Here is a 26738-nt window from a genome sequence, read left to right as displayed (position 1 = left end):
AGTCCACGCGTTTTTTTATTTCTGCGGGCTTGTTTTGCGGCTATATTATCAGCGAATGAAACTATTTATTCACGGAAACCTAAAAAACAAAATAAAGCGAAAGCAAAGCCTCCATGGAGCTGACTGAAAGGCACTCCACACGTTGGTCAACTCCGCCCACCGTACGAGGGAGAATTTAAAAAAAACAAAGGCAGGAGCCGGACGTTAATCCGATTTAATTAGGGAAATCGGCCACACAGGACAATAAGTCGAAGTTTCTAAGAATGCTCGGAACGTGTAGATTGAGTTCCCGCGGCAAAAAGACGAGTTCATATTCCTCTTCACTGCACCTTTAAGTTCAGGTGCCACAGGCAGGGCAAGCGATTGTGTAAAAATATGCCTACTGCAAGATTCATTATAACCTGAGTACTTCTTTCGTACTCAGCGCGCATTTGCCTCACTTACATCCGCATTGTTCTTCCAGCAGGCTGAAACTATGCACTCATCACGGGCTGTTCGCTGTTTGTACGCTGGAGCCTCCTGACAAGACTTGGCCATATTTTTGCATTTTGGAAGCTTTCTTTTTTTTTCCTCGGGGGGGGGCATTTCATGACTCGACCTACGGATAATTCCCACATTTCTTCCAGTCCCTTGAAACCCAAATTAATGATGTTTTACTACCATTATTTCTAGTTTCCAGCCATGTGTCAATTTTTGGATTCTATTTTGTTATACTCATTTTGCATGACCACAACACAGGCTGCATACTGCAATGCTCTGTCTAATCCCGTATTTTAGGTATGGTGCTGAGTCAATCTAGTGCTGTTTATTTTGGTTGCAAAGACCGTAAGCTAGTTTGAAAAAGAAAAAGTAAGGACAACATTTGCCTATTTACCTTCATCTGAATTTTCATACTAAACAGATATTTTATACGCTATTCGATAACCGAAGGAATTTTCCCGTCATATTCATAATGGATTCTTATTTAAAAATTTAATTACACGCCGCTTAAAAAATTGTCAGTGTGATAACAAAAAGCTACACAAAGTGCTGGTGCAGTTGCTGAATATTGCTTTGCTCAGAAAAGCAGCAAGGCCTAACAAGGATCTGTCATCAAAGCAAAACTGTGGCTTAAGCATACTGGTAACTGGAACTACAACAATTTCGATAGAGGCCCGTGTACTGTCGATGTCAGTGCATGTGAAAGATCCCCAGGTGGTCGAAATCTCCGAAGCCCTTCACTAGGGCATCCCTCATAGCCTTATGGTCGCTCATAAACCAAACCAAACCAAATTAACTTTGGTCGCAAGAATAGTTTGGTTTATTGAGGTTTAACGTCCCAAAGCGACTAAGGCTATGAGGGACGCCGTAGTGAAGGGCTCCGGAGATTTCGACCACCTGGGGTTCTTTAACGTGCACTGACATCGCACAGTACACGGGCCTCTAGAATTTCGCCTCCATCGAAATTTGACCGCCGCGGCCGGGATCGAACCCGCGTCTTTCGGGTCAGCAGCCGAGCGCCATAACCACTGAGCCACCGCGGCGGGGGGTCGCAAGAATGCAAATGCTGCTCACATCCGTCACCAGCTGCATCCAGGCGTTGCTGTAGATCACGGATTTGAGAGTCCTTCTTGGTAGACTCCTTTCGGAAGTGTTCGAGCTCCTGCTGCAGTTTGCGCTGTTCCCTGGGCACAAGAATAGTGAAGGAATTTCAACCCACAGTGTCTTTTCACTCCTCGAATCCCAGGGCGGTAGGAACTATGCATGCAGCACTGATGTGATTGCTTTCCAATGGACAAAACTACGTCAAACGCTATCAGCTGCAGTGCTATCAGATTATCAGCTCACAGGAACACAAGATGACTCATTGAGAGCGCTAATTATATTCATGCTGATATGACCAAAAACTTCCCTGGCCAGAGTGCCAAGTACACAGGGAAATGAATGACAGCGATTTAGTTTTGGGGCTTTCTTCCTTCAGATATTTAGTTTTGAGCTTGCAAATTAGCATCTAGCTCCTGTACATGCCCGAGTGTCCACGCACAGTTTTTCATATTTTCAAACTTTAAAATCATCCCTCAGACAGCATAGATTGCTAGTTTTCAACGTCAACCACTTTGATTTCTCACTCAACTTTTGTTGCACTTGTAGAAAACATAAATAAAAACACCCAAGCTCTACAAGTTCAGAACTTTCACTCAGTCCTTTATGATCTGGGCTAAAGCTTCTCATCATGTTCTAACACTTGGAAATAACGCATAGCACAAGACATGAACTTTATTTCTTTCTGCTTTTAAATAAATAAAGACTGCTCTCTGACAGGCAACATAGCTTTGAAGAAGCATCCATGAATAGCGGCACCTAGAGAAGACTAGCATGCAGAAAACAGAACATAGAAGCAAAAAGATAGAAAAGGCAGAACAAGAGCCTACTAGGACAATGCACATTGTCCTAGGAGAATGTTGTTCTTGTTTCGTCTTTTTTGTCATCTTGGTAACTATAAAGCAACACACAGAAACGAAGGCACACATCACATGGACAAACTGACTCAAAAATCAGAAAAGAACATGTTTCAGGATAAAACAATTGTTCTCAGTATGCAGTGCTAGGATAATGAAATTGACAGACATGTCCAGCACCAGTAAACAATAAGAGGCAGCTGGAGCATGTAACAGCCCCCTGAATGATAACTTTTTGTATGTGTTTGCACGTAGGTGCTCCTTTTACATTTTTTTTTACTATAGCCAATGAAGCCTCAAGCTGTGTCTCACAAATAATCACCAGGATTATGATATGAGTGCATTAGCATCAATTCAAATGAGGACAGGGAACAGACCATATAAATACACTCAACAAAGCACCGTATGTTATCAGCTGCCACGCTGACTCCATGCATCACACATCGGGAGTTGTCCGAAAATCAGTGAGTGCTTTCAGTGAAGAAAAAAACAAAACAGACAGGATGCTGCCAAGGATAGCACTAACGGCCATGTGCTTACTCTCCGACGCCATGGCCAACAGTATATGCAACTTCCCGCTGGCCCAAACTGGCACCATTCCTGAGTGCTATCAGTAAGAGATAAGCACTTATCAGTGCCTCGGCTAACAAACAGGATCAGGCTTCGCTAAAAGCCACAAAGAAATAATATTTATCAGTAGGGGCTCTGCTCATTGGAGCAACTAGTTTAGTGCACCTACTAATATTCTTGCAGTTAAGAGCGCATTATCACAGTAAGGATTTCAGTCAGCATGTTCAAGCATTTAAATAAGGATTTCAGTCAGCATGTTCAAGCATTTAAAGACACCTTTAAGTGCACTTCATAATCCAGCTAACTAGCACTCCCATAGCGAACTTCAGCATGGGAAGCTCATTTTTTTTTATGCCCTAGGAATTAACCTAGTAAGTACAGGTGCCATCAAAAGTAAATGGAAGGCAATATTCACGAAAAAATTTAATCACTGGCCCCCCAATTCTTGCATCCTTGAATACATATGCGCAGCCTAATTGTGATTGTGCGAATTACACTGAGCACCAACAAGCATGGACCATTATGCTTTAAATTTAAAGAAATTAAATTTTTTTATAAAGTCGCCTTCCATTTACTTTTGACGGCGACTGTACATCTGCCCTCACACACACCTTATTTTATGTGACATAAGCTAATTGTACATTCATATTTGCACCCATCAGCAGTTTCTGCCCCTAAATATTTTAGCTGTGTGGTAAAAGCATCTGGTTATGCAAGTTCCGAGGCTACCTTTGTAAGGTAAATCGTTTAGCCAATGAAATGACGCAATCAGAGGACAATTCCGAGCACACTCACTTCTGCTGGGCGACCAGCTCGGCCCGGACACGGGTGAGCTCCTCGCAGACTGCCTGCTTGGCCTGTATCTCACTCTGGAGGTTCGACTGCAGGGTCAGCAACTCCATCTTCTCCAGCTTCTGGGAGCGTCGGTTGCGCCAGTTCTTGTCCTGCACGCGTCACACACGCGCCGTGGGCGAAAGGCGGCTTACCAAAAGGCACAGTGTGCCCTCCACTCACCGAGAACCCACCAGGATCTCAACGCCCTCAGCAGAAAAAAGGCCGGCTAACATACACAGAACACTTAGTTTTCGGGTTAAACCTGATTTCACTCAAGTCTCACACTCAGAGAAGATTTTTGACTGCATTAAACCCGATTCCTGCCCAAGAAAACTCCGAAAAAATGTATTTTGCCACATGCAGCATACAGCTAAAAACATCATCATCATCATCATCATCATCAACATCATCAGCCTGACTACACCCACTGCAAGGCAAAGGCCTCGGCCTCTCCCATGTCTCTCCAACTAACCCTGTCCTTTGCCAGTTGCGGTCACTGTATCGCCGTAAACATCTTAATCTCATCCGCATACCTAACTGCCGCCACCTGCTACGCTTTCCTTCTCTTGGAATCCACTCCGTTACCCTTAAGGACCAGCGGTTATCTAGCCTTCACATTACATGCCCTGCCCAAGCCCATTTCTTCCTCTTGATTTCAGCTAGGATGTCATTAACCCACGTTTGTTCCCTCACCCACTCTGCCCTCTTCCAATCTCTTAACGTTACATCTATAATTTTTCTTTCCATAGCTCGCTGCATAGTCCTTAAATTAAGCTGAACCCTTTTTGTTAGCCTCGAAAGACAAAAGCGAAAGACAAAAAGACAATAAAAAGAGAAAACCCTTCAACTCCAAATCCTGAAAAAATATGTATATATATGAAACAGCTCTGCGGTAGACCTTTCTGCAAGAACAAGAAGCAGCAACGCACCGCTGTGGGCGTGGGAAGGCCGCTTGTCCTGAGGTAGTCCAGTTCCTCGGTCATCTTGGTCGCTAGTGCTTGGAGGTAGCCACGAGCATCCTTCTCGTCACTCACCCTGGTCGCAGGATTCGAAAGAAGTGGAAACATCTCTGTGTTATACACGCTCCAGCATTTCCAAACGCAAAAAAAATTTGCAGATTTATCTGCCAATACATTTGCACAATCATCAGTGAACCACTGCCAAGAATTAGTCACCCATCGTCACTCTTACAACTACACAGCGCAAAGACAAAAACGGACAAGTAAGGAAACACCACAAAGCGCTTTGTGGTGGTTTGGGCGTGTTGGTAAATTATGCTGACAACTACACAGTGCAAAGACAAACACAGACCAGTAAGGAAACACCACAAAGCGCTTTGTGGTGTTTCCTTACTTGTTCGTGTAGTTGTAAGCATGATTTACCAACACGCCCAGCAAGTGGTGTTTCACATAGTTTATCTTCACTGACACAAGCGAGCAAATCATGTTACAACATATAGATTCAGCCAGCCACACAGCCAGACTATGACAAAAATAAGTAGCTCATCTCAGCAAAACTGTAAAACAGCTATTGAAACTGATGTAAGATCACAGCTTCTGACTAAAAGTGTCTTATGTACTAGTGCCAACATTTAGTTTTCTGCTGTTTGAGACCTCACTGGCTCAACGCAGCTGTTATTTATTTTTTTTTTTAGCCCTGAGTGAGAGTCGAGAAATAGAACATGAAGAAGGATAACGTCAGGAGCCACATAAAAAAAATCAACTGGAGCTCAGCACTCATACAACCTCTTCTGGAACTTAACACCCACAAAGCAAAACAACTAATGTGGTGTCGAATCCAATGCTCACAGGGAGCACACATGCCCACAGATTTCGTTTGTCATGTTAGGTTTCACAGCTCCCCTGCAAACAGTGGCAACATGGCAGTGACAACCTAACACATTAATTACACCTTGTGGTGCAACATACGTGTCTTTCGAACAAACACAGGTGAGGCGCACTGGCGCCGCGGGCCGCCACTGTGGCTGGCTCTCTCCGTTTCGAGCCGGCTCCTCTGAGACGCGGTTAATCCCTTCTTCCCCTGTCGTCTGTCCATCGTCGGTCGCTTCTCGTGGGGAATCCAAAGGGAAGGTCGTTCGCACTGAGCGTGGGAAGAACTCCGCAAGTTACTTCCCAGCCAGCCATCCTTTTTTTTTGGTGGGGTCATCGTGGGGTCAAACGACATGTCGAAATTGCCGCCACTGTGGTCATCCGTGGTCATCACGGTCCATTGAATCTGCGCCTTAATATCTCTTCGGCTAGTGTGCGTACCGGTAATGACAACCTCCAAAGCACTTCCTTGACACTCACCACTGGATGATCTCGCTGATCTGTGCCTCCCACTGGGCCACAGCTTCCTTCTTCTCCCTCAGCTGGCCAATCTCTTCCTCCAGGACACGACGTTCTTCCAGCTGCCTCCGCACCGTCTCTGCAAGCTGCAGGGTGAAGAAACACACATGCAAAACAACACCCTCTTTTTGCAGTACTTCCACCATGCTGTCAAAACTACACAGCCACGCAGCACGGTACAACAGAAGACCTGAGGCACTCAAAACGCCTCATCATTTACTAACGAATACTCAAAACATTTCCCTGTAGTTGTCTTAACTTCAAGTACTAAAAAAAGCAAAAAGAAACATGGAAAGCAAGCTATATAGCAGGTAGCACCGCTCTAATGAAGCAGTCCCTTACTTTTTATTGCTTTAGAGTGCCTGCATAAGGTTTATTTTGCATGCGGCGATGCGGCGATGCAAAAGATGATGTGTTAAGATTTGTTCTGAATGCATCTTCAATACAATAGAACAACCTTTGCTTCTCTCCCACAACAACTGATCATTTTAACTTGTTTCAATGCCTTCTTTAACACCTAAAAATAACCTACCAATAGGCCCTAATTTCTTTCTTCCTCACTCACCATTGTCTGTACACACGATTATTTGTTTGTCTCAGGCTCATGCTATTGATCTCGAAAACATCTCGTTATCTACTGCTCAAGTAAATTCACTTTACTGAAAGCATGTTGTGAGTAAGCTGTATATGTAAACAAGTTTATATCACAATCAAAAGCGCATCTGGCAAGACATGATGCTAGCGATAAACATGTACTATGTTCCCATTAATGCTCTGACAATACTGTTTGCATGGTGATCCCGATGAAAAACTGGTTTACGATAGTACTACTAGTTCACGTGTTGACAAACGGCTAATCAAAGTCAGACGTAAGTGATTACAACGGCAAACAGAACTGAACCATGCCAGTCTTTTCAGTTCTGATTAGGAATAAACTTAGCTGCTTAGATTTCAGAGACCAGACCAGTGGCATGGAGAGATGTCAAGCAAGGTGTACTCACCCTTTCACCTTCTTCGCTCAGCTTGTGGACTTCCTCACGGAGCATGGCCTTCTCTCGCTCGTGAGCTTTCTTTATCTCCGTCAGGGTCTCCTGATTCTCCATGGCACTGGAACGGGACCATGAAGCAAAATCTCATATCCATTATGACGAACAAAAAAAACTCTAAGACAAAAATAATGTTTACACCTGTGTTATCTATGCCATGGTAAACAAGAAACAAATAGCTCAAATGGAACAGATAACTGGGCGAGTTGGTGAAGGTTCAACATTATGTACAGCGCGAAAAACGAGACAGGGGAAGAAACACGCAAACAAACAAGCGCTGCTCAAATGGCTTCCCTCATTTTAACCACCAGCCTTGTCAGCGGTACCAATGCAGTCTATTTTTCTCCCTGTACTTCGCCTTGAGAAGCTCCCTGATTTGTGGAAGCTTTCATAAGCCTTATGACTCTGACAGCAATGAAGGGCGTCGGCACAAAATTAAGCTACCAAATTAGCGCATAGTACCATCCTTCAATGCCCATCACATCAAATTTTGAACAGATAACATGAATAGGAATAAATCTTTCATAGTTGCATGACCATCTTGCACATAACATCTGCTTCAATAGATGCCACCATTTAACCCAATTCTGAAAAAAAAAAAAAAAAAAAAACATCTGTGCAAGCTACGGCTTCCAGTTTCTGTTCAAGAGCTCGTCAGTGAGTAGCCAAACATTTTTTACTTCTTTCAATCAAGCACATGTACCTAGTTGCTTAAGCAAGCTTTCTGTGCAATACTGGTGCGTTTACACAAAGTTCAACAGTATTTATGCGGTGACGTTACAATTGCAATCACGATTCAGACGTGCATCAGTGCAACCATTATGGAAAATAAAAGCCCACAAACAAGCTTTCCTAACAAGGAATGCTTCTCACAATTTGAACAGCTTCTCGCAAGCTATTCTCTTTCACATACTACACGTTAGAGCAAAAAGTGCAGGCACAAAACGACATCCTGAGCTACGAATTTTCCAGTTAAGTCTCGTAAGGCTCCAAGAGAATCATGCTTGAAGGATCTGAAATCAACAGGATATCTCGTATATTCACTGCACAAGCAACACCTAAAACCCATATAAAATGTGACACATGCCCACATACAGGCACACTACTTACAGATAGCGATTACAGAGTTAAATGCGTGCCTGGCAAACAGCCAGTATCACTAAGAAGCAGCTGCACCCTACATATTCTAGAACAAAACCTTACCCACCTCTAAAAGCTAAAGCTACCAATGCCATTGCTGCTGTGACACAAAATCAGCTCAAGAAAAAAAGAAGTGCTGACCACGGTAAAAAGACATTTTGGCTTTTATACAAGAGCCCAGTTCACAGCATGATGGCTTGGCCATAATTCTGGTGAATATGTTTGAAGTCAATAGCTTGACAGGAGCCCGTTTGGCAGATATGACACATGACGAAAAATAAACAGCAACATCCCGATCATCCCATCCAGATGAGCTTTCATCAAACTCTTGAATTTACACAAATTCACCGGGCATACGGCCCACCCATCAGGCTGTGAACTAGGCTCCCGTGTGAGAGCCGAAATGTCATTTAATCTATGTTTCAGTCGACACCATATATCTGTTGTCATATACTATCTTCGTCAGATGGGGTTCTGTCAAACTCTTGAGTTAAAATTTTGCCACCCAACACAGACCAGTACGAAGACTGCAGTGCTACAGCAAATTATTAATGCTAAAGCACTGTCACTGTTTTGTACCAGTTACATGCATAGCAATCACAATGTAAATCCGAGAATCCAAGCGAGGTAAAGAAGTGACCAACCAGAACGCCCACCTTTCAACACGAGATTTCTCACTCTTCTCTTTAAGAAGCATCACCTGCAGAAAAAAAAAAAATTAAAAAGTTACTTCTTCGCTAAGGCACCACACAGCTATGACCAAGAGCTATGTCAGTTGCCAGGGTATAATTGGATGAGCAGCTCTATAAATAAGCACACCGAAGTGCAAAATCTACGCTTCATCGCACCTTCATTGCAGAGGAAACAACATAGATCGTAATCCAGTAAACATTCTTCCAAAGCACAAAGCATTAGTCAAAAAGCTTTAATCAGCACTTGACAGAAGCCAACAGCCACAGAAACCAAGGGGCAGAGGGGATTTCTTTTTTTTTATTTTTTTTTATTAATTTATTTAATTTGTGGTGTTGATCAATTTAGAATATTACTGAATATGTTATCGCTTAATGCTAATTGATTAGAAAAGCAGAAGAAAAAACAACCACATGCCGCCGGTGGGATCCGAACCCACGACCTCCGAATTCGGAGGTCGTGGGTTCGGATCCCACCGGCGGCATGTGGTTGTTTTTTCTTCTGCTTTTCTAATCAATTAGCATTAAGCGATAACATATTCAGTAATATTCTAAATTGATCAACACCACAAAATAAACAAAATTAATTTTTAAAAAAATCCCCTGTGCCCCTTGGTTTCTGTGGCTGTTGGCTTCTGTCATATTTATAACGAGCCCCTCATTCCCCTTCCCTTGTTTGCTTAATTTAATCAGCACTTGTTTCTTCTATAAGGCCATGTTTACATACTTGGAATGATCACTGCTTGACAGGCAAGTGACACAGCCAGACAAGCAAAGAAAATGTGCCACATACCTTTGGCAGTGTTGCCAAGAACGCACGGTGAGGTGTCGCCCTAACCGGTTGCTAGCAGCAATTTTAAAAATTATTTGTAAATTGAGGATTCACGCACAGCTTTTAAATTTTACTCGCATACTCACAAAGACCACCTATATATGGTGCAATAAATTATGACCATCAATATTATCTCAATATGAGAGAAGTCAACAGCCACAGAAACCAAGGAGCACAGGGGATTTTTTAATTTTTTTTTTTGTGGTGTTGATCAAGTAAGAAAATTACTGAATATGTTGTCGCTTAAAGCTGATTGATTAGAAAAGCAGAAGAAAAAACAACCACATGCCGCCGGTGGGATCCGAACCCACGACCTCCGAATTACAGTCGACGACCGAAAATTCGGACGCCTGATTTTTCGGACATGCTTGATTATTCGGACTTTTTCGCGGCACCGCGACATGGCCCATAGAGCCAATGTGTAAGAGCATTTGAAATTTCGGACGCACCGCAACTGACCACTAGATTTTTCAGACCTCGTTCGCACTCGCCGCCAATACCCAAGCCGCCATATAATGTGCACAGTGGAACCTCATTAATTCAGACTGCAGGAGATATCGAAAACTTCATCAAACAAAACGAAATTCAAGCTTAAAGGGAGCCTCTTGCGACGCTGAAATTCTGCGCGAGTCGGCACATTGCGCTCGCGTGCTGTCGAATTCGTACTGTCCTTGAATGTCTTCCGCCGCACGAACTTGAACCGTAGTCTGAGTTCACGGAACTCATCTGTGCCGAGTCTAGTCCCGAACACGGAACGCGAATACGATCGCGGAGGCTACGCGCACGCCGTGGCCTCCGCGATCGAAGCGCTTCGGGCGCGCCGCCGGATCATATCGCGGCCGCGATCTGCTCCGGCGCCGCGCCGTTCGCGGAGGCCATGCGCGCGCACCGGAGCTTCCAAGTGCCGTCTATGGATGGCGCCGTGATCATTATCATCAACTTTTTTCTCCGTCGCGATTTTCCGCTGTTCACATCGGCATTAGTATCGCCAGCTCCAGCCTTTAGTGGCGTGTTAGCATGCGTGTTAGCGCGTTCGCCGTGATAGTGGCTTTCGCGTGCTGCCGCCGAGCTTCACAGTTTTAGCGCGATGGGCAAGCACCTTAAGCTACACGGCTGGGAGTTGGCTCTCGAACGCGGTCGGTAAGCGTGCGGCGGGCGGGAAATTCGACGTGGCCGCGAAGTGCGTCCGATGATGGTGCAACCAAAAGAGAAACACAAGCTGTAAAAAGCGCGCTTTCCGAGGCAAGCTGTGCGAGTTTCGTGAACTGGAAGAAGAGCTGCTCCTCTATGTGATGGAATTTCGGAACAACGGCTACGCGTTGACAGCGGACATGCTGCGCGGCTTCTTTTGGCATGAGCGTGCACCAGAGCGCAGCACCAGCTCAGGAGTCTAAATACTTCGCGAGTGACGATTGAACGTAGAATAAATGTCGCTAATTCCCTGGTTGGTGTGTTTTTACTTAAAAAAAATTTTTTTCGCACATCGCGTGTATGGGCCGCACCCCGAAAATTGGCCCTCGAATCTGGAAAAAAAAAGTGCGGCCCTTATACGCGTTTATACGGTATTTCGCGCGGCGAAATATAGTCATGAGGAGCTTTAGAATGTGTGCAATACAATTGGCCGCTTTCTCCGGCATAGTGGTAATAAGTTCGTGATTTTTTCGGTGAAATTTGATTTTCCGGACTGCCCGATTTTTCGGTCGTTTTCGCGGTCCCTAGAGAGTCCGAAAAATTAGTCTTCGACTGTACGCGTCCGGTGCTCTACCTCTGAGCTACGGCGACGGCTGTCAAACCTTCTGGTTTCGGGGGTATTTATGTTTACAAATAACCTAACCTTGAGAGTGTTCATCAGCGCCACCCATGTTCGTAAGCGGCGAACGTGGAACGTCCTGAGTTACCGCTGGTGTGACGTAGAACGCCATCGAACGGCGAGGGTGGAAGCTGCGTGAGAACCCTCTTATGCTTCCTATGGCGTCATGGCTGCCAGAACCGAGACCTTCACTAAGCAATTAAGCAAACATCTCAAGGCCATTTAACGCACTGTTCATGCAATAGATTTCCCACAAGCTTGCAGCACCCACGGGAAGGCAAGAGGGATAACAAAAAGGAACTGGCTCAAGCAAAACACACACAGCCCAATGAATGAAACCAGAACTTGACTCACCTCCTTCAGCAAAGCATCCCTGGCCCCATCAGCCTCTCGAAACTGATCGCGAACTGTTCCCAGCTCCGTGGCATGCCGCGTCTGCAGTTGAATCTCCAGCTCTCGAAACTTCATCTCCTGGTTCTCCAGCTCGTTCTTCAGCCTGGGAAGGAAGGGCCCAAAACAAGGCTTTCTTAGCAGGCATCACTCAGCCCATTGAGAAGAAGAGCCCCTGGAGCTCCTAAAGCTCGCCGTTGATAGAAAAAGATTCCAACGCAAAGTATACAGCAAGTTTTAACTCAAACAGTGCAGAGTCTAAAAGGCCAATGTCGGCAATGACAGCTAGCTGAAAGCATTCTATGCATGAAATTTGGAAAGAAAAAAAAACAAGAATAAAAGAAAGAAAATTTGAGACTTAAATTCTTCCACCGCATCTTCTATAATCAAACAGGAATTGATAGCCGTAACTACCTTTTGGAACCAACTTACGTCTCGACTCGGCACGACCACTCCAAGAAGGTGCGCGAATACAATACTAACACAAATAGTTTTTCTAAATCATTCTTTCCACAAACTGTGAAAGACTGGAACTTGCTGCCGTAAGAGTGTGTTTCAGTCTTTGATAATCGCGATTTTTACTGTCGACTGTATTCCTGACAATCTAATCCTTTCCTACTATTGTTCAAGATTTCTGTTACCTTTAATAATGTTCACTTATTGTTTTGTTTTACTTTGATGTTAACTTCGCTTAATGTTCTTGTTGCTTTTTGTGTGAAAATGAATACGTTGTGTTGAAACTATCTCCCCTGCGATAATGCCTTCGAGGCGACGCAGGTATTCTGTAAATAAATAAATAAATAAACAAAAAAGATGAGAGGCCCAGCTCTGACCTGGAGACTTCCTGAGAAACATCATGGGCTGGCCGCCCGACCTGGCTCTTCTCCAGCTCCCCTTCCAGGTGGTGCACGTACTCATCGCTGCGTTCCCGCAGCCGCCGCTCCTTCAGGGCCTCAGCTTGCGTCTCCTCCGCGCGAGCTTCCAGCTGCGGAAAAGGGAAAAAAGTTAGCTCGTCCATCCAGTCGCTACAAATACGCACAAGCATCAATTGGTTCTTCATGGCGACAGCTTACCACCGTCCCCCATTGCAGGCACGCACGCTCAGAGCTCAACAACAGTGCAGGGCAGGGGGCACAAAATTTTCAGCAACTAACAATTCTAGTTTTTTTTTTCTTCTTCTATGCGGTTCCCTGTAAATAAATCTGCAACCACTGATGTTCTGCAAAGATGTGACGATGACAAAAGGAGCAACAGTGGCAATTAGTGGCTTGCCAGGGCATCATAACAGCTTCAAGCAATAGCAATTAACTTTTAGTTTTTTGGCCTCTTCACCAGTTTACTCAATGAAATTTCCATCAATCCTCTAACTTCCTCATACCTTCACCCTCTGCATATGGACACTCCACCAGGCTAAGATAGGTTAGGTTATGGTTATCGTACATTGCCACCTAAAGTCAACCTTTTGTTCACTAGAATGACAATATGAAAATGGATGGTGGAATACGCAGAGTTGACCTATCTGTGGGGTCTAGTGTAGTTTTGGCTGAGCTACACCAAAAGTAGTTGGGATGTAAAACAGTTACTTTTGCCAGCGGTTATATATAAGACAACACAGCTGCAGTTCCAATTGTTCCTGCAACTGTGTTCCACCACTGCTGGGCCATTGTACCAAGCAATGCAGTCTATCAAACTGATGCCACCAATATGACTGTACCGCTACACAGAACACAGACAGCACGGCCGCGAAGGTTTCAGAGCTTTTGAGCTTCACTGTAACATCCTCCCGCGAACTTGCATAAAGCCACCTCAACCACCGTATTTATTCGAATCTAGGCCGATAGTTTTTAAAAAAAAACGAGATGTAGAACTCTTATGTCGGCTTAGATTCGAGGATTTCGTTTTGAGGTTTCGTATTCGTAAAATACGAATAAATATAGCACGCAGGTGGCGCCCCCACAAAACGCCAACTAAAGACAGCACTGTAGCCGTTGCTATCCGTAGCCGTTGCTATCCGTAGCCGATACTGATCAAAGCACACATGAGCACTGGCTGCCATTTTGGCCTTTTTCTGTTCTCGTGCGGTGGCGTGAGCACATTCGCAGCAGTGAAGTTTTCGTGCGTGGTTTTTAAACAGGCGGTGCCATTATTGTGCCGCCTTCAAGCAGAAAGTTATACTCGCTGCAGAGCAGTCGTCAAATCTTCAAGCCGGGCGGGACTTCGGCGGCTGATCCCGGGCTGGCGTTGCATATGTCTCCTCGCCCAAACGCCAGCCCGGGATCAGCCTGAGCGGGTTCCTGGCAATAAATGTCGTTTGCGTGCTGTACCTCTTGTTCGCAGTTGTTTTTTGGCCGGCCTACAATCGAGGTAAGTTTTTTTTTTTTTCTGTGGCCTTCAACTTTCGGGTCTCGGCTTAGAATCGTGGCCGGCCTAGATTCGAGTAAATACGGCATTTCCCACTCATAAAGAGAATGAGGACACCTGCCTCCCTCCGCAGCTTGTCCGCTTTTCTGAGGTCCTGTCGGAGGCTGTCGATTTTGTGCATGGCACTCTCCAGCTCCTCCTCTTTGTCGCGCACTTGTCGGGAAAGCTTCTGCTTCTGCGTCCGCAACTCCGACAGCCTGGCATAAAACAAATGGAGAAGGTGTAACCCCAACCACACACACAAACTGGCCTCCTTGAAGCAGTGAAAGAAATCCAGGGTACGCACTTGTCGCTGACTTCGGTGTACTCGTCCATGGCAAGTTTCTTCTGTGCCAGGGCGTCCTTGAGCTCCTTGCTCTGCTGTTTTAGCCTCTCCTGGGCATCGTTCAAATCCTAATAAAAAGAATCGAACAAAGTGATAGCTTCAGCATGCCATCAAATGAGAAAAAATCAGGGCTGTTTCTGTGTGATTCTTTCACAGCCCCTGAACAACCTCTCATCAAAGCTGTTTCTACATAAAAGAACGTCTTGCAGGGCAAGTTGGTAACTGTTCATCTTTGGTTACAGGCGCGAAATAAGACAGAACACAAGACAGAAAGACGGAACGAAGCGCCACTCACAACTGATTTATTCGAAGAAAACATGCACAATTATATGCCGTCTTACATGCAAGGAATACTGTGATCTTCAAAGTTGATATGATAGCGAACGGGTGAAAAAATTGCTCTCAGCCTTGTACAAAGATATGGATGTGTCGCTGACGCACATGCCTTTTTTTTTGCAATAAAAAAAGCTCCGATTAGTTCCCTAGCTTTTGTGTCTTTGCTTTTTGACAGAATTCGTACACCAGAAAAACATGGCTCACAAGAGCCTGCTGGCAGGACCTTATATGCTTAGGCATATTTGGGCCTTCTTTATTTTGCTGAAGGTTTCTTTCGTGTTCCCTGATTCTACATGGCTTTTCTACATGGCTTTCTGCATCATCTTAGCATTGCCACCGAGCTAGAAGATACAATGACACAATAGAGCATGTGCAACGTGCCAGGCATTCAATCAACATATCTTGCTCCTCTCCTTTCTGACAGTTCATACACAGGTGTATGAAACACCTAGGGGCACCTTACTACGCCATGTTTGAGGCAAATTCATGTTTAGTATGCGTTATCGAATGCGACAAACACATGCCATTCAGCGAAGGGCACCGAGAGAAAGGTGCTGATGGATAAAAATGTCCTTATTGCAGTATGGCACAAAAGTGAAGGTACAATCAAGCATGATGATTAGAAAACATGGCCCCTGATCACTCACCCGCTGAATCTCTTCTTTCTCTGCCCGTGCAAGGCGCAGCTGCTTGTCCAGCTCTTTGAGCTTGGCGTCACCTACGGGGTAGCCTCCATGCGAATTGGATAAGGACTGCCTTTGCTGAAGCTCCAGCTCCAATTCTGCACACACACATGCACACATACACGTGGTTGGTAATAACGAGATGGCTATCAGATAACAGCACCAAAATTAAAAGCAGCACACATACAAGATGAGAGCAGGGCATCAAATAGTAGCTGTGACGCACCCCTTGATAGAGGCCGTGCTATAGAGTCATCAACTGACCCCTCAGACTTCAAATATTCAAGCTGCTCTCCTATTCTAGCGGTTCCATAGAACCATCTATAACATCACACAGTTATCAGCTGGATATTTCTCAACTGCTCGGTTAACCAAGCTTATTTCTCATCCCCTTCAAGTCCAAAAGGTCAGCCAGCAGCCATAACTACTTCCAAATGGTGTCATGAAGCAAGATTTATTTATTTATTTATTTATTTATACATACTGCAGCGCAGTTATATGCGCTATGGCAGGAGTGGGAAAAACAAAAAGCAAAATACCAAAGGTAACAAAATACAACAAAATGTACAAAGTGAGCAGAATAAAGTTCAAAACACGCAAAAAGTAACAAACAAGAAAGGAACTGTTAATGGCACGGTAGGAATATTCAGGTATTATGTGTCTTCGATGGCAGTTATAAAACTTTGAATTGGAGATGAACGAATGGATCCAGGTAGAGAATTCCAGGCTTCTATTGAACGGGGAAAAAAACTGAATTTGAACAAATTAGTACGTGCAAAATATGGTATCAAATTTAGCTCGTGATGACTTCTTGTAGATGATAATGGTGCAAAGTTAATGTAGTGGTTAACTGAGAGCCTTACCGAGGAATTGACGATACAATGTAAGAATTTTAGTGATTCAGTGTGGCGACGGGCGGAGAGCGTGGTTAAATTCAATGAGAGATGATGAACATACAAATGAGAAGATGAACATACAAATTTGTCAAAATCGATAATGTCTTCATTTTCTTCTCCTTCTCCCTCCCCTCCCCTCCCCTCCCCTCCCCTCCCCTCCTCTCCACTCCCCCCCCCCCAACATGTTCAACATGCCTTAAATGTCTCAACACCTGTGAAGCCAGTATGCTGATACACTCTGTCTCAGAGCTCTTTGCAACCAGAGATTGCTGCAAACACTCAGTTGCTGCCTTCTACTGTCAGCAGTCCAAGCCACAACTAGATTACAGGGAGTGCAATGGCTCAACAGCTCATCTGCTGGAGCAACAAAGTTTCATATCCCATCACACACACCTGCATTCCTCTTCCTGAAAGTGTTCACTTCATCCTGAAGCCTCCGCACCTCACCATCTGTGGATGACGTCCTTTGTAATGCTTCACTGGTTGAATTCGACAGTCCTCTTTTGAGATCACCTTTCGAGGAAAAGCACATAAATGCACACAGATCACAATGCAAGCACCGGAGAGCTCATGACAAGTTCTTGAACTCGCCATTGCATGTATAATTATTCACATCTGTGCCACCCTGCTAAAATCACGGTGTGGTGATTGCAGTACAGTCGAAAACGCCTTTTGCTGGTCCTTTAATTTATTTTTGTGCTAGTTACCATGCCAAGAGTTATTCTGCACCCGCACCCTGTTTGCGAGAGGTCTCAATCTCCGAAGTAAAGATAGCTTTCGTTCTTCGGTGTTGACCAAGTGTTCCCAGTCAAAATTAGACACTGCAGTGGTAATTCTGGCAAAAAATTCAGGGGGCACTTTAACAATCGAAAGCGCACGAGGCGAAAGCCTTTCCACGCAACTTTGGCTGCTAATGCAGGCACACATGAGGCGGCTATGAGGCGACTTGGATTGGCTAGTGATGACTAATTAGACATTACTAACTAGTCATCATTGTTTAATGACTAACTAGTCATGCCTAATTAGTTGATGACTGGTTAACAACTAGTTAGTTGATGACTAACTAGGCATGGCTAACCAGCCATGACTAACTAGCCATGACTGGTTAATGGCTAGTTAGTCATGACTAATTAGTTGACTGGTTAATGACTAGTTAGCCAGTCATCAACTAATTAGTCATGACTAACTAGCCATGACTGGTTAATGGCTAGTTAGTCATGACTGGTTAGCCATGCCTAGTTAGTCATCAACTAACTAGTCGTTAACCAGTAATGACTTGTGACTAGTAATGACTTTCACTTCATATGTAACCGACGGACGAACAGAGTCATGGCCGTGAGTATGAGCCATTAAAGGCTTTCGCCTCAATAAAAGGGCTCACTGGCAAGGCGCTGTCCCAATTCGGCATTCTCCCTCTCGAGGGCCCGGATCCTCTTCTGGCACGTCAGGTGGCTCTCGTCTGCCCCCGACTGGGCGGCCACGCCATCCACCACTGAGTCGCCCACACCGTGGTAGGCCAGCCGGCTTCCCAGCGTGTACGTGAAGCCCACAAAGGGCAGGTGCAGCCCAGAGAACACAGCATTGGTGCTTGGTGGTCCCGACTCCTGCGTTTTGAGCAAGGAGCAGTGTGACATTTCTTCCACATCATCTGCGGCTTTCTCTGGATGGGAGGACAAGCAGTTTACCCAAGGCTAAAAATTACAGATCACGTCGTCAACACACAAGTCGACCCCTGTCAGTTTTAATCTGGCCAAGCCAAAAATTACGGTGACTCCTCACGGCCACCTTATCATCTTCTACAAACACAAAATTTGAGTAAGTAATTCTTCACAATGCTTTCTCCATTACTTCGTTCCCATTGCATCAAATGAAAAAAACACAGTATCTCGACTTTTTTTTTGTTGACTTCGTTACTATCAAGCTCTTTTTTTATATTATTTTCTACCGTATTTAGCTTCACATACTCAAACAACATCCTTGCCTACATGCTCAGGTTGAACGTCTTGATCAATTCCATTTCTGTTCCCTTTATAACCCAGCAGATTCACAGCTTTTAAGAATGCCTTGATGCTTTTGAGTTCAAAAAGAGATAAGCAACTAGTCTGCAAGCTGAAACCCAATCTAGCTTAAAACAAGACTTTGGCTCGAAAACTGCACAAGACAGAACAGGATTAGTTTCACTGGAACAGGCACTATGACGCGAAGCTACCGAGCACTAAGCACAGCACAAGGACAAGTTGGTTACAGAGTTAGCCAAAGGACAAAACCACAAGCATTAAACGTAGACACTGGTACCAGCTGGTACTAGCCAGAAGCACATGTGATTTCGAAGTGCCACTAAATGTCACAGTTACGGACGATGCAAGGGAAGCTATGGTGCACGTCCCAAGCTCACACACACAGGTCCGCCTTACCAGCCTTCGACCAAAGCGACTGAATGCACTTCCGTGACCTAGCCCAAAAGGCATTACGTGGTAGTACTAGAGGAGAAGAGAAGAAGAAAAAGAGGAAAAAATACACTCCTCACTTCAAGGAAAACATCCTGCTCTTAGCACTCCAGAGAGTTGGCACGCAACCAGAAGTAAAAAATGAAGCAGATTAGTGACACCATAAACGGGAAGCAGATGTCATAAATCTGCAGCTCAGTAGAGCTTGATAGCACTATTCAGCGAAACATCTCTCTTTGCACCAGTGGATTCTGCTTCATTGTTTGCATAAGTGACCAAAGTATGAGGAATTGACAACTGAAAATCAACCATATTGCTGGGTGCCATTCAATAAAATCAAGCATTATTCATGAAACACAGAACAGCCATTGCTAAGTACACATTTATTTAGGATGCCTTCCTCACGAAGTGGTCATGAGTTTGATTCCACGTAGCACAAGCATGGGAAAAGTTTCAGCACACCGAAAACAGTCAGACTGACCGTACTTACTCAGCTATCCTGATCTCTCAACACTAAGCACCCAGCTATTTAATAACCATAGATGCGGGACAAAAAGGAGCTTTGCTTCAAGCTAAAGTGGTAGCCTTCAACATCTTGCATTTTACTTGCAAAAGAAGTGATCAAAGGAAAAAAACAATGAGAATAAAGCATCACTAACAGCAATATGTTAGTATTTGCAACATCAGAAACAAATCTTGAGATAAATAAAGTGGGTCCTGGCAGGTTGGTGGCACACTGCAGTAAGGCAGTGCAAAAGACACAATATACAGGACACATGCACTCCTCCTCCCTCCTCCTCCTCTCCCCTCTCCCTCCCTCCCCTCCCCTCCCCTCCCATCCCATCCCATCCCCTCCCCTCCACTCCCCTCCCCTCCACTCCCCTCCCCTCCACCCCCTTCTGGAAGAAGATGTATGAGAGCACAGAAACCCATTGTGTCCGAACTTGAATGCGCATTTGGCTGAGCATTGCAAACTTCTTGGAAGCTTTGGATTTCTTTAATGAGAAAGCATTACTAAGACATGTCGGCGGGTTTGTGTCCGCATATAACATGTCGGCAGCAGTTGCGGGGAACTATAAAGAGATATTGGTTAAAAGTGGTCTTAATCAAAGGGGGGTGATGTGAGGATGCCAGGCAAAAAATTTGGCACATGTCAGATCATTAGTTAATTAATCAGAACCCAAAAAGGGACCAGAAGTGGGCGTGGTCAGGGAGCGAGTGGCGAGAAATTTGAATCGTCGTGTCATGCCAAGTGACACCCCCACGTGACCTTTCATGTGAATGGCCCACATGACCGGAAACGCAGGCGGAGCCAACGCGCGGCGCAAGATTTGAGTGTCCGGATGAATACTTGGGTGAACGGTTGGGAGGGGGGTTAAGTAAATTGAATTCTAATCAATACTTAACAATTATAAAAATGTCGACAGTAAATGGAGATGAATGACAGTGCATTAAGTGTGAATTAAGGCAAATTAATTATAAATTAAGGCAGACTAATGTGGATATAACTGATTTAATGATACTACAAGCAAAGAGGGGCAACTAGAAGCAAAGAAGAGACGCTAGACGTGAGGAGGAGGCTTTACTCCAATGCGGTTTTCACAGTGGCCTCTAAAGTTTTTGTTGAATTTGTTCTGTTCGTGCCTCCAGGGTGAATTCTTCTCAAATAAAAACCAGCTGCTTAAAAAAATGAAAACTGGTTTCTGAGGAAAGGAAATGTAACTGTCTCGTATATCTCAGTGGATACCCGAACCACTGTTCCCATGTTAGCAAATGTCCTGTGACTTCTTCTGCATGTCCCATCTTTTGCACTGCCTTACTATATATATCTCGATCTGTTGCAATAAGTTTGAGCGTGCAAATAACATGTTTCCTTTTGCACTACGAACCACTATAAAAATCCTCACCTAAATTTGCACAAAGAGTTGCTGATGACTGTTTTACACTTGTCAACGATGAATGCTGCATTTTTTTGGTAGCAGCTGAAGGGGATTACCAACAGCAACGGATGTGTCATATGATTATTTTCCAAATTTTTTCCTTTCCCACATAATAGTGTGTGTCACACATACACATTCTCTACTGTATTACTCTACAAGCAGGCCTACAGGAAAAAGCTAAAAGAGAGAACTTATGTGACTAGGAACATCTTGTTTTTCTGTCTACATACAGGCTAGCACAGTCAATCATGAGGCCACTGATTCAGGGTTATTTGAACTCAATCCAGCAATCTAGTATCAGATTAAGGAAGTCTACATGAGTACAGGACTGCATGAGCCTGAGTTCGGCTATTCTGACTACATGCCAGTGTATGTACAAGTCAAATTCACTAGGAGCATTTTGAGTCCATGAGAACACAATAGGACTAGTGTCTGAAAAATGTGCCCAAGCACATTTCAATCAGCATGGGTCTCCCAGCAAGTTGGAACTGGTCAAAGGCACTCAAAGAGAGTGGTAAATACAATGTAAAAGTACTTTCCAACAAAAAAGCAAGCTTCTGTAAGGCGCAAAGCAAATAACCTTCACTCACCGGCTGCTTAAGGTCAGCATCATCCACGTCGAAATTCGAGGTGTCAGTTGGACTGCTGACCTCCGGAATGTAAGGCGCCCGACCTGCACCCAGCCAAATGCAGTCAACCGTTAGTGTTCAATGCTTGCCCTCGAGAAAGCTGTACATTGTATGTTTATTCAATTCAGGCTAGTTATTAAAACATGTCGGGACGCCTTCGTCCCCTGCGTTCGCTTTCCCTCAACGCACCCCACTGTTGTTAGCTGCCCCCCCCCGAAAAGCACTCCTCTCGGTTCGGTTACTGTAACTAACAAGGGAGGGCGCTCGCGTCGCAGCGACACCAGCGCCACGGATGGCGTTTTGCTGCGCGCTCGCGGGGAGCGACGGGGTCTCTTCTCCCTCGGCAACGGGAAGCGAACGGACGTTTCGCTCGCAGCTTCGCTCTTCGTCGACGGGCGCCCCTCGGCCGGAACTTACTCCCGCCGAGCCCGACCCGCTCGACCTCGGAGTTTATCCCTTTGCCCTACCGTGGGCGGACGTTCGCTCGTAGCCGTGCTGGTGAGTCGGACATCCTAGATTCCTCAGTGTATTTTGTTGCTAGCTGGCGTTATTGTTGCTATAGCAATAAATGCCTTGTTTGTGTCAGCCAGTGTGTCGTTCCTTTGTTCCCGCAGAGCAAGGCCCGCCGTGGTCGGCGTGCGCTCAGTAGCGTACGCGACCACGGGGTGGGGTAAGCGCGGTTTTGAACTGTGTCAGCCGCGCTTAAACGGGGAATACGTGTTTATCCCCCCCATTTCAATCCCCACATCTGGCCGCCCAACGTGGGGCCTGCTCTTGGAACATTGGACGACAGTCTGTTCGGTTCGAGGAACGCTCTTTGTCCGGACTTGACAAGTGCTAGGCCTAGAGTGAATTTTGATCGCTAGGACCTGCGGCATGCTTTCTTGAGTGCGAGGTGTATTGCGCTGCAGCATGTTTGAACTTTTCGACATGCTCAGCATGTTTTTTTTTGTGAAGTTTTCTTCCTGGAGTTTCTTCAAGAACCACTTGGTCCGCATCGAGGGAGCGCGAGGCCTAGCGCCCGCGGAGTTGCCGAGCCCGAAGCGAGTGAGTACGGAAGCCGCGTGGGTGGTCCGAGTTTTCTGTATATATTTTCTCGCTGTCTCTTTTTCGACTCTGGGAGTCGCGGCTCTGGGAGCCGGGTGGCCTGGGGCCACGGGTGCCTTAACGAGCTCGCTGGTATTGCAGCTCGGCACCGGGCGTTCCGACACCGTCCGATACGGTGGGCGCCGATCGCTCAAGCTGCTTTGTGCAGTGAGCGGGGAGGACCACCCCACAACGCTGATGTCTCCTCACGGCTGCGCGCACGAAACCCGTTTCGGGTCTTTCTTTTGTTGGGGGTCGTCGACCTTCACTGTGGCAGTGAGGCCTAAGGCTATTCATAGCCGCCTGCACCTTGTCAAAAGTGACACGACCACCCGACCGTGGTATTGAGAGGGGGCGCACTTTGCTGGCCACCCGTTTTTTTTAACCTCGCATGAACCGAGCATTCTCGTTCAACTCAAGAAAGGGCTTTGTTCACTCGAACTTTGCATTGCACAGCCGCCCGACACGTTTTGCTAGCGAGTTGAGCATTTGAGCCACGAGGCCCTTGTGTACGCCGTTTCCCCTCCCGTGACCTACGTTAAAGGCATGCGGAGTGTGTTTCGGAAATTTTACAGATCTGGAGCCACTGCGGCTTGCTGTCCTGTGCACATCGTCTCGCCGCCGCCTGCTGCGACGGAGCGGCCTGTATCCTGTTCGCCGCATCCATCCGGGGCAGCCGTGGCGAGACCAGACAGCAGCCACCTCCGGCTGCTGCTGCCCTGGCGACTACTGCGGAATCTTGGCCTGCAGTGGTCAACCGGCCCTCCTCTTCGCGGGCCTGCGGGCACATAGCCCGCGGGCCATGCGAGTCGTCCCAGCGGAGACCTTCACGCCGCCTTCGGAATACCGCGGAAGACTGCGTGCACCCTGTCGGCGTGACCTCCGCTGCACGACCTGCCTCAAGTGCATGAAGACCAGGAGACTCCTCCATAGCATGTAACTTGCAGGCGCGTGGGTCTATTTAAGGTTGGGGGGATGTGGGGACGCCTTCGTCCCCTGCGTTCGCTTTCCCTCAACGCACCCCACTGTTGTTAGCTGCCCCCCCCCGAAAAGCACTCCTCTCGGTTCGGTTACTGTAACTAACAAGGGAGGGCGCTCGCGTCGCAGCGACACCAGCGCCACGGATGGCGTTTTGCTGCGCGCTCGCGGGGAGCGACGGGGTCTCTTCTCCCTCGGCAACGGGAAGCGAACGGACGTTTCGCTCGCAGCTTCGCTCTTCGTCGACGGGCGCCCCTCGGCCGGAACTTACTCCCGCCGAGCCCGACCCGCTCGACCTCGGAGTTTATCCCTTTGCCCTACCGTGGGCGGACGTTCGCTCGTAGCCGTGCTGGTGAGTCGGACATCCTAGATTCCTCAGTGTATTTTGTTGCTAGCTGGCGTTATTGTTGCTATAGCAATAAATGCCTTGTTTGTGTCAGCCAGTGTGTCGTTCCTTTGTTCCCGCAGAGCAAGGCCCGCCGTGGTCGGCGTGCGCTCAGTAGCGTACGCGACCACGGGGTGGGGTAAGCGCGGTTTTGAACTGTGTCAGCCGCGCTTAAACGGGGAATACGTGTTTACCTTCCCCGATTTAAACCCCACAAACAAAACAATGAAACTGCATCCACTTTGAAATGTCAGAAGAGTGTGCGAGCTGGACTTTTTATTCAAATCATTTACAAAAACAAAAGATTAGAACATGACAAACTTTGGCACCTCAAACAGTCTATGAAGCAGGAGTTAAACGGCAATAGTGCATGACAAAAAAGATTTAGATTAATGTTCATCTCGCCAGAGCACTGGCGAAACGTTTGTACAGCTATATAAAAGGACAATGTTGCATGAAAAAGTCAGGGGGCACTATGACTATCTAAAGTGCAAGAGGCAAAAGCCTTTCCACGCAACTTGGGCTGCTACTGAGACTTGGATTGGCTAGTCATGATTGGTTAATGACTAACCACTCATGACTAAATAGTCATGACTTATGACTAGTAATGATTAGTTATGACTTTCACTTCAGATGTAATGGACGGATAGACAGAGTCATGGCCGTGAGTATGAGCGCTTCAAGGCAGCAAGGCATGAGCTATTATTATGGACAAAAACAGCTCTCCAAAATTATTACTGAGGAGCTAAGTGTGCAATCAGTTGATGCCGCATGAACTGTCATTGTCACAGCACCAATGAAAGAATACAAAGGTAAATCAGATCACAACTAATTCAAACTCTGATATATTGAGTACAACCATAATTCCCTTAGGGTGCAAGCTAAAGTGAGGAAAATGGCAGATATGTATCAAAGGATGCACACCTTTTAATTTCGATATTAGTTAATTTGCTGGTGGTTACCATAAATGACTTAATTTTAATAATGACCCAATTTTTGTGTTTCTCGCGAATCATATTCACCTTGCAACAAACTGGTGTCCTGCACATAATTTAGACAAATGAAGCAACAAGGGGCCTGTCACCTTTGCTTCACGAAATTTAGTGCTCAAGAAAAATACTGATTTCCCCACTTTGCCTTAAATTCACGAAATACTGAGCTCACAAAAAGTAAGTCATTTACCGTAAACACTAAGAAAAGCCAATTCACTTTATTCCACATTTAGAAAAAGTCAAACAATAAGTTTAGGTGGAAGCTAACAGACAAGAATAAAAATCGACATACTCTCTCGTATGTGGTCCCAGTCGACACCACTAAACCACGGATGGTTCTTGAAGTCCAGTAGCCCGTTCTGTCCGAGCCGGCAGTCAGCACTGCAGATTAACCGCCGCATCAAGTCCTTGGCATCCTCCGAAATACTGCAGCCAGGATCATCCGGGAAGTCGAAACAGTTCTGAAGAAAAAGAAAAAGCAATACTGTTGAGTCCTAAATACATATCTCGCACCAATAATATTCACTAAATGTTACTTTAAAATGAAACATTTTATTTGCAGCAATAGAGCATACATTTGTACCAAAATAGCAAACCATCCAAGAACTCCCACAAGCAGCAGCTTCACACACTTCCATGTTTGCAAGCTGTATGAATGACAGCAGCAATGGTAAAAATAACCTTGTAAAGCACTTATTTTTTTTTTATATATTTATTAATTTGATAGCATTTAGGCAGTGGGCACACAGTTTTTCATTTCTCCGCAGTGAAATTCCGTGTTGGTCTGTTGGAATCATGTGACCCTGATGGGTCACATTGACCCATTGGGGTCAGGTGACCCCAATTGACCAATCGGAGAGCACCTCCGAATTTGAGATTCCCTGACTGGTCGAGTGGGAGATGATGTCACCAGGGTCACGTGACCCCAAAGGAACCAATCACAGAGCACCGCCAAACTTGCTGTTCCGAACGATTGGCCAAGAGGTCATGTGACCTTGACATCATCACAACCTCCCCACTGGGTTGTGAGCTGCCTGCGCCTGCTGACAAGTGGCAATGAAATTAATCCAAAGAGCCACCTGCCAGGGCAGTGGCACAGCTCTTAACCGTTGTGCCAGTAGCGGTATGAGGACTCCCCGCATTCTATGAATGTGACCAAGAGGGTTATGATGTCATCAACACCACATGACCAACAGTGGACCAACAGTGGACCACTCATTGGGCACCACAAATTCGAAAATCTGACGACCCCCCAAATTTGGAAGTTGCTTCTCCCAGAAAATGGATTAAGGTGTATTAGTTGCTTGGATTACTGCAGTCCCACATGATAATCCAATGGAAGGTATACGATAATTCTAGATGATGATGACTCAAGCATACCATATAAGAGCAATGGAACCAGTTCCAACCACAGTTTTGGCAGAAAAATTGCAAGGAGAACATTTTAGATACTCATTGTAGACACCACGGCAGGCAACCTAAATTCCTTGCATTTTCTTCTTTAAGAATGTGGATTAGAAGGC

General features: G+C 45.7%; 1 protein-coding gene across 5 annotated transcripts in view; it reads right to left on the bottom strand.

Annotated features, from left to right (window-relative positions):
- gek (serine/threonine-protein kinase gek) overlaps positions 1 to 26738 on the bottom strand; it is a 139574-nt gene that overhangs the window by 29262 nt on the left and 83574 nt on the right. For 2 of the 5 annotated variants that reach the window (XM_089557255.1, XM_089557256.1), the window contains exons 8-23: positions 25508 to 25676; positions 21736 to 21818; positions 19173 to 19238; positions 18140 to 18362; positions 17152 to 17271; positions 15827 to 15960; positions 14805 to 14911; positions 14580 to 14715; positions 12931 to 13082; positions 12062 to 12203; positions 9021 to 9076; positions 7192 to 7297; positions 6152 to 6276; positions 4772 to 4877; positions 3804 to 3952; positions 1555 to 1664 (exon numbers count right to left, since the gene is read on the bottom strand). In XM_089557255.1, the coding sequence (XP_089413381.1) occupies positions 1555 to 1664; positions 3804 to 3952; positions 4772 to 4877; positions 6152 to 6276; positions 7192 to 7297; positions 9021 to 9076; positions 12062 to 12203; positions 12931 to 13082; positions 14580 to 14715; positions 14805 to 14911; positions 15827 to 15960; positions 17152 to 17271; positions 18140 to 18362; positions 19173 to 19238; positions 21736 to 21818; positions 25508 to 25676 (1984 nt within the window). The remainder of the gene's footprint in view (positions 1 to 1554; positions 1665 to 3803; positions 3953 to 4771; positions 4878 to 6151; positions 6277 to 7191; positions 7298 to 9020; positions 9077 to 12061; positions 12204 to 12930; positions 13083 to 14579; positions 14716 to 14804; positions 14912 to 15826; positions 15961 to 17151; positions 17272 to 18139; positions 18363 to 19172; positions 19239 to 21735; positions 21819 to 25507; positions 25677 to 26738) is intronic. The other 3 variants (XM_089557257.1, XM_089557258.1, XM_089557259.1) reach the window with 3 other exon arrangements.

This window comes from Amblyomma mixtum, chromosome 8, assembly GCF_055824585.1.
Source record: "Amblyomma mixtum isolate Tamu chromosome 8, ASM5582458v1, whole genome shotgun sequence".
NCBI lineage: Eukaryota > Metazoa > Arthropoda > Arachnida > Ixodida > Ixodidae > Amblyomma > Amblyomma mixtum.
The sequence above is the reverse complement of the archived record's forward strand: the minus strand, read 5'-3'. Positions and strand labels throughout refer to the sequence as shown.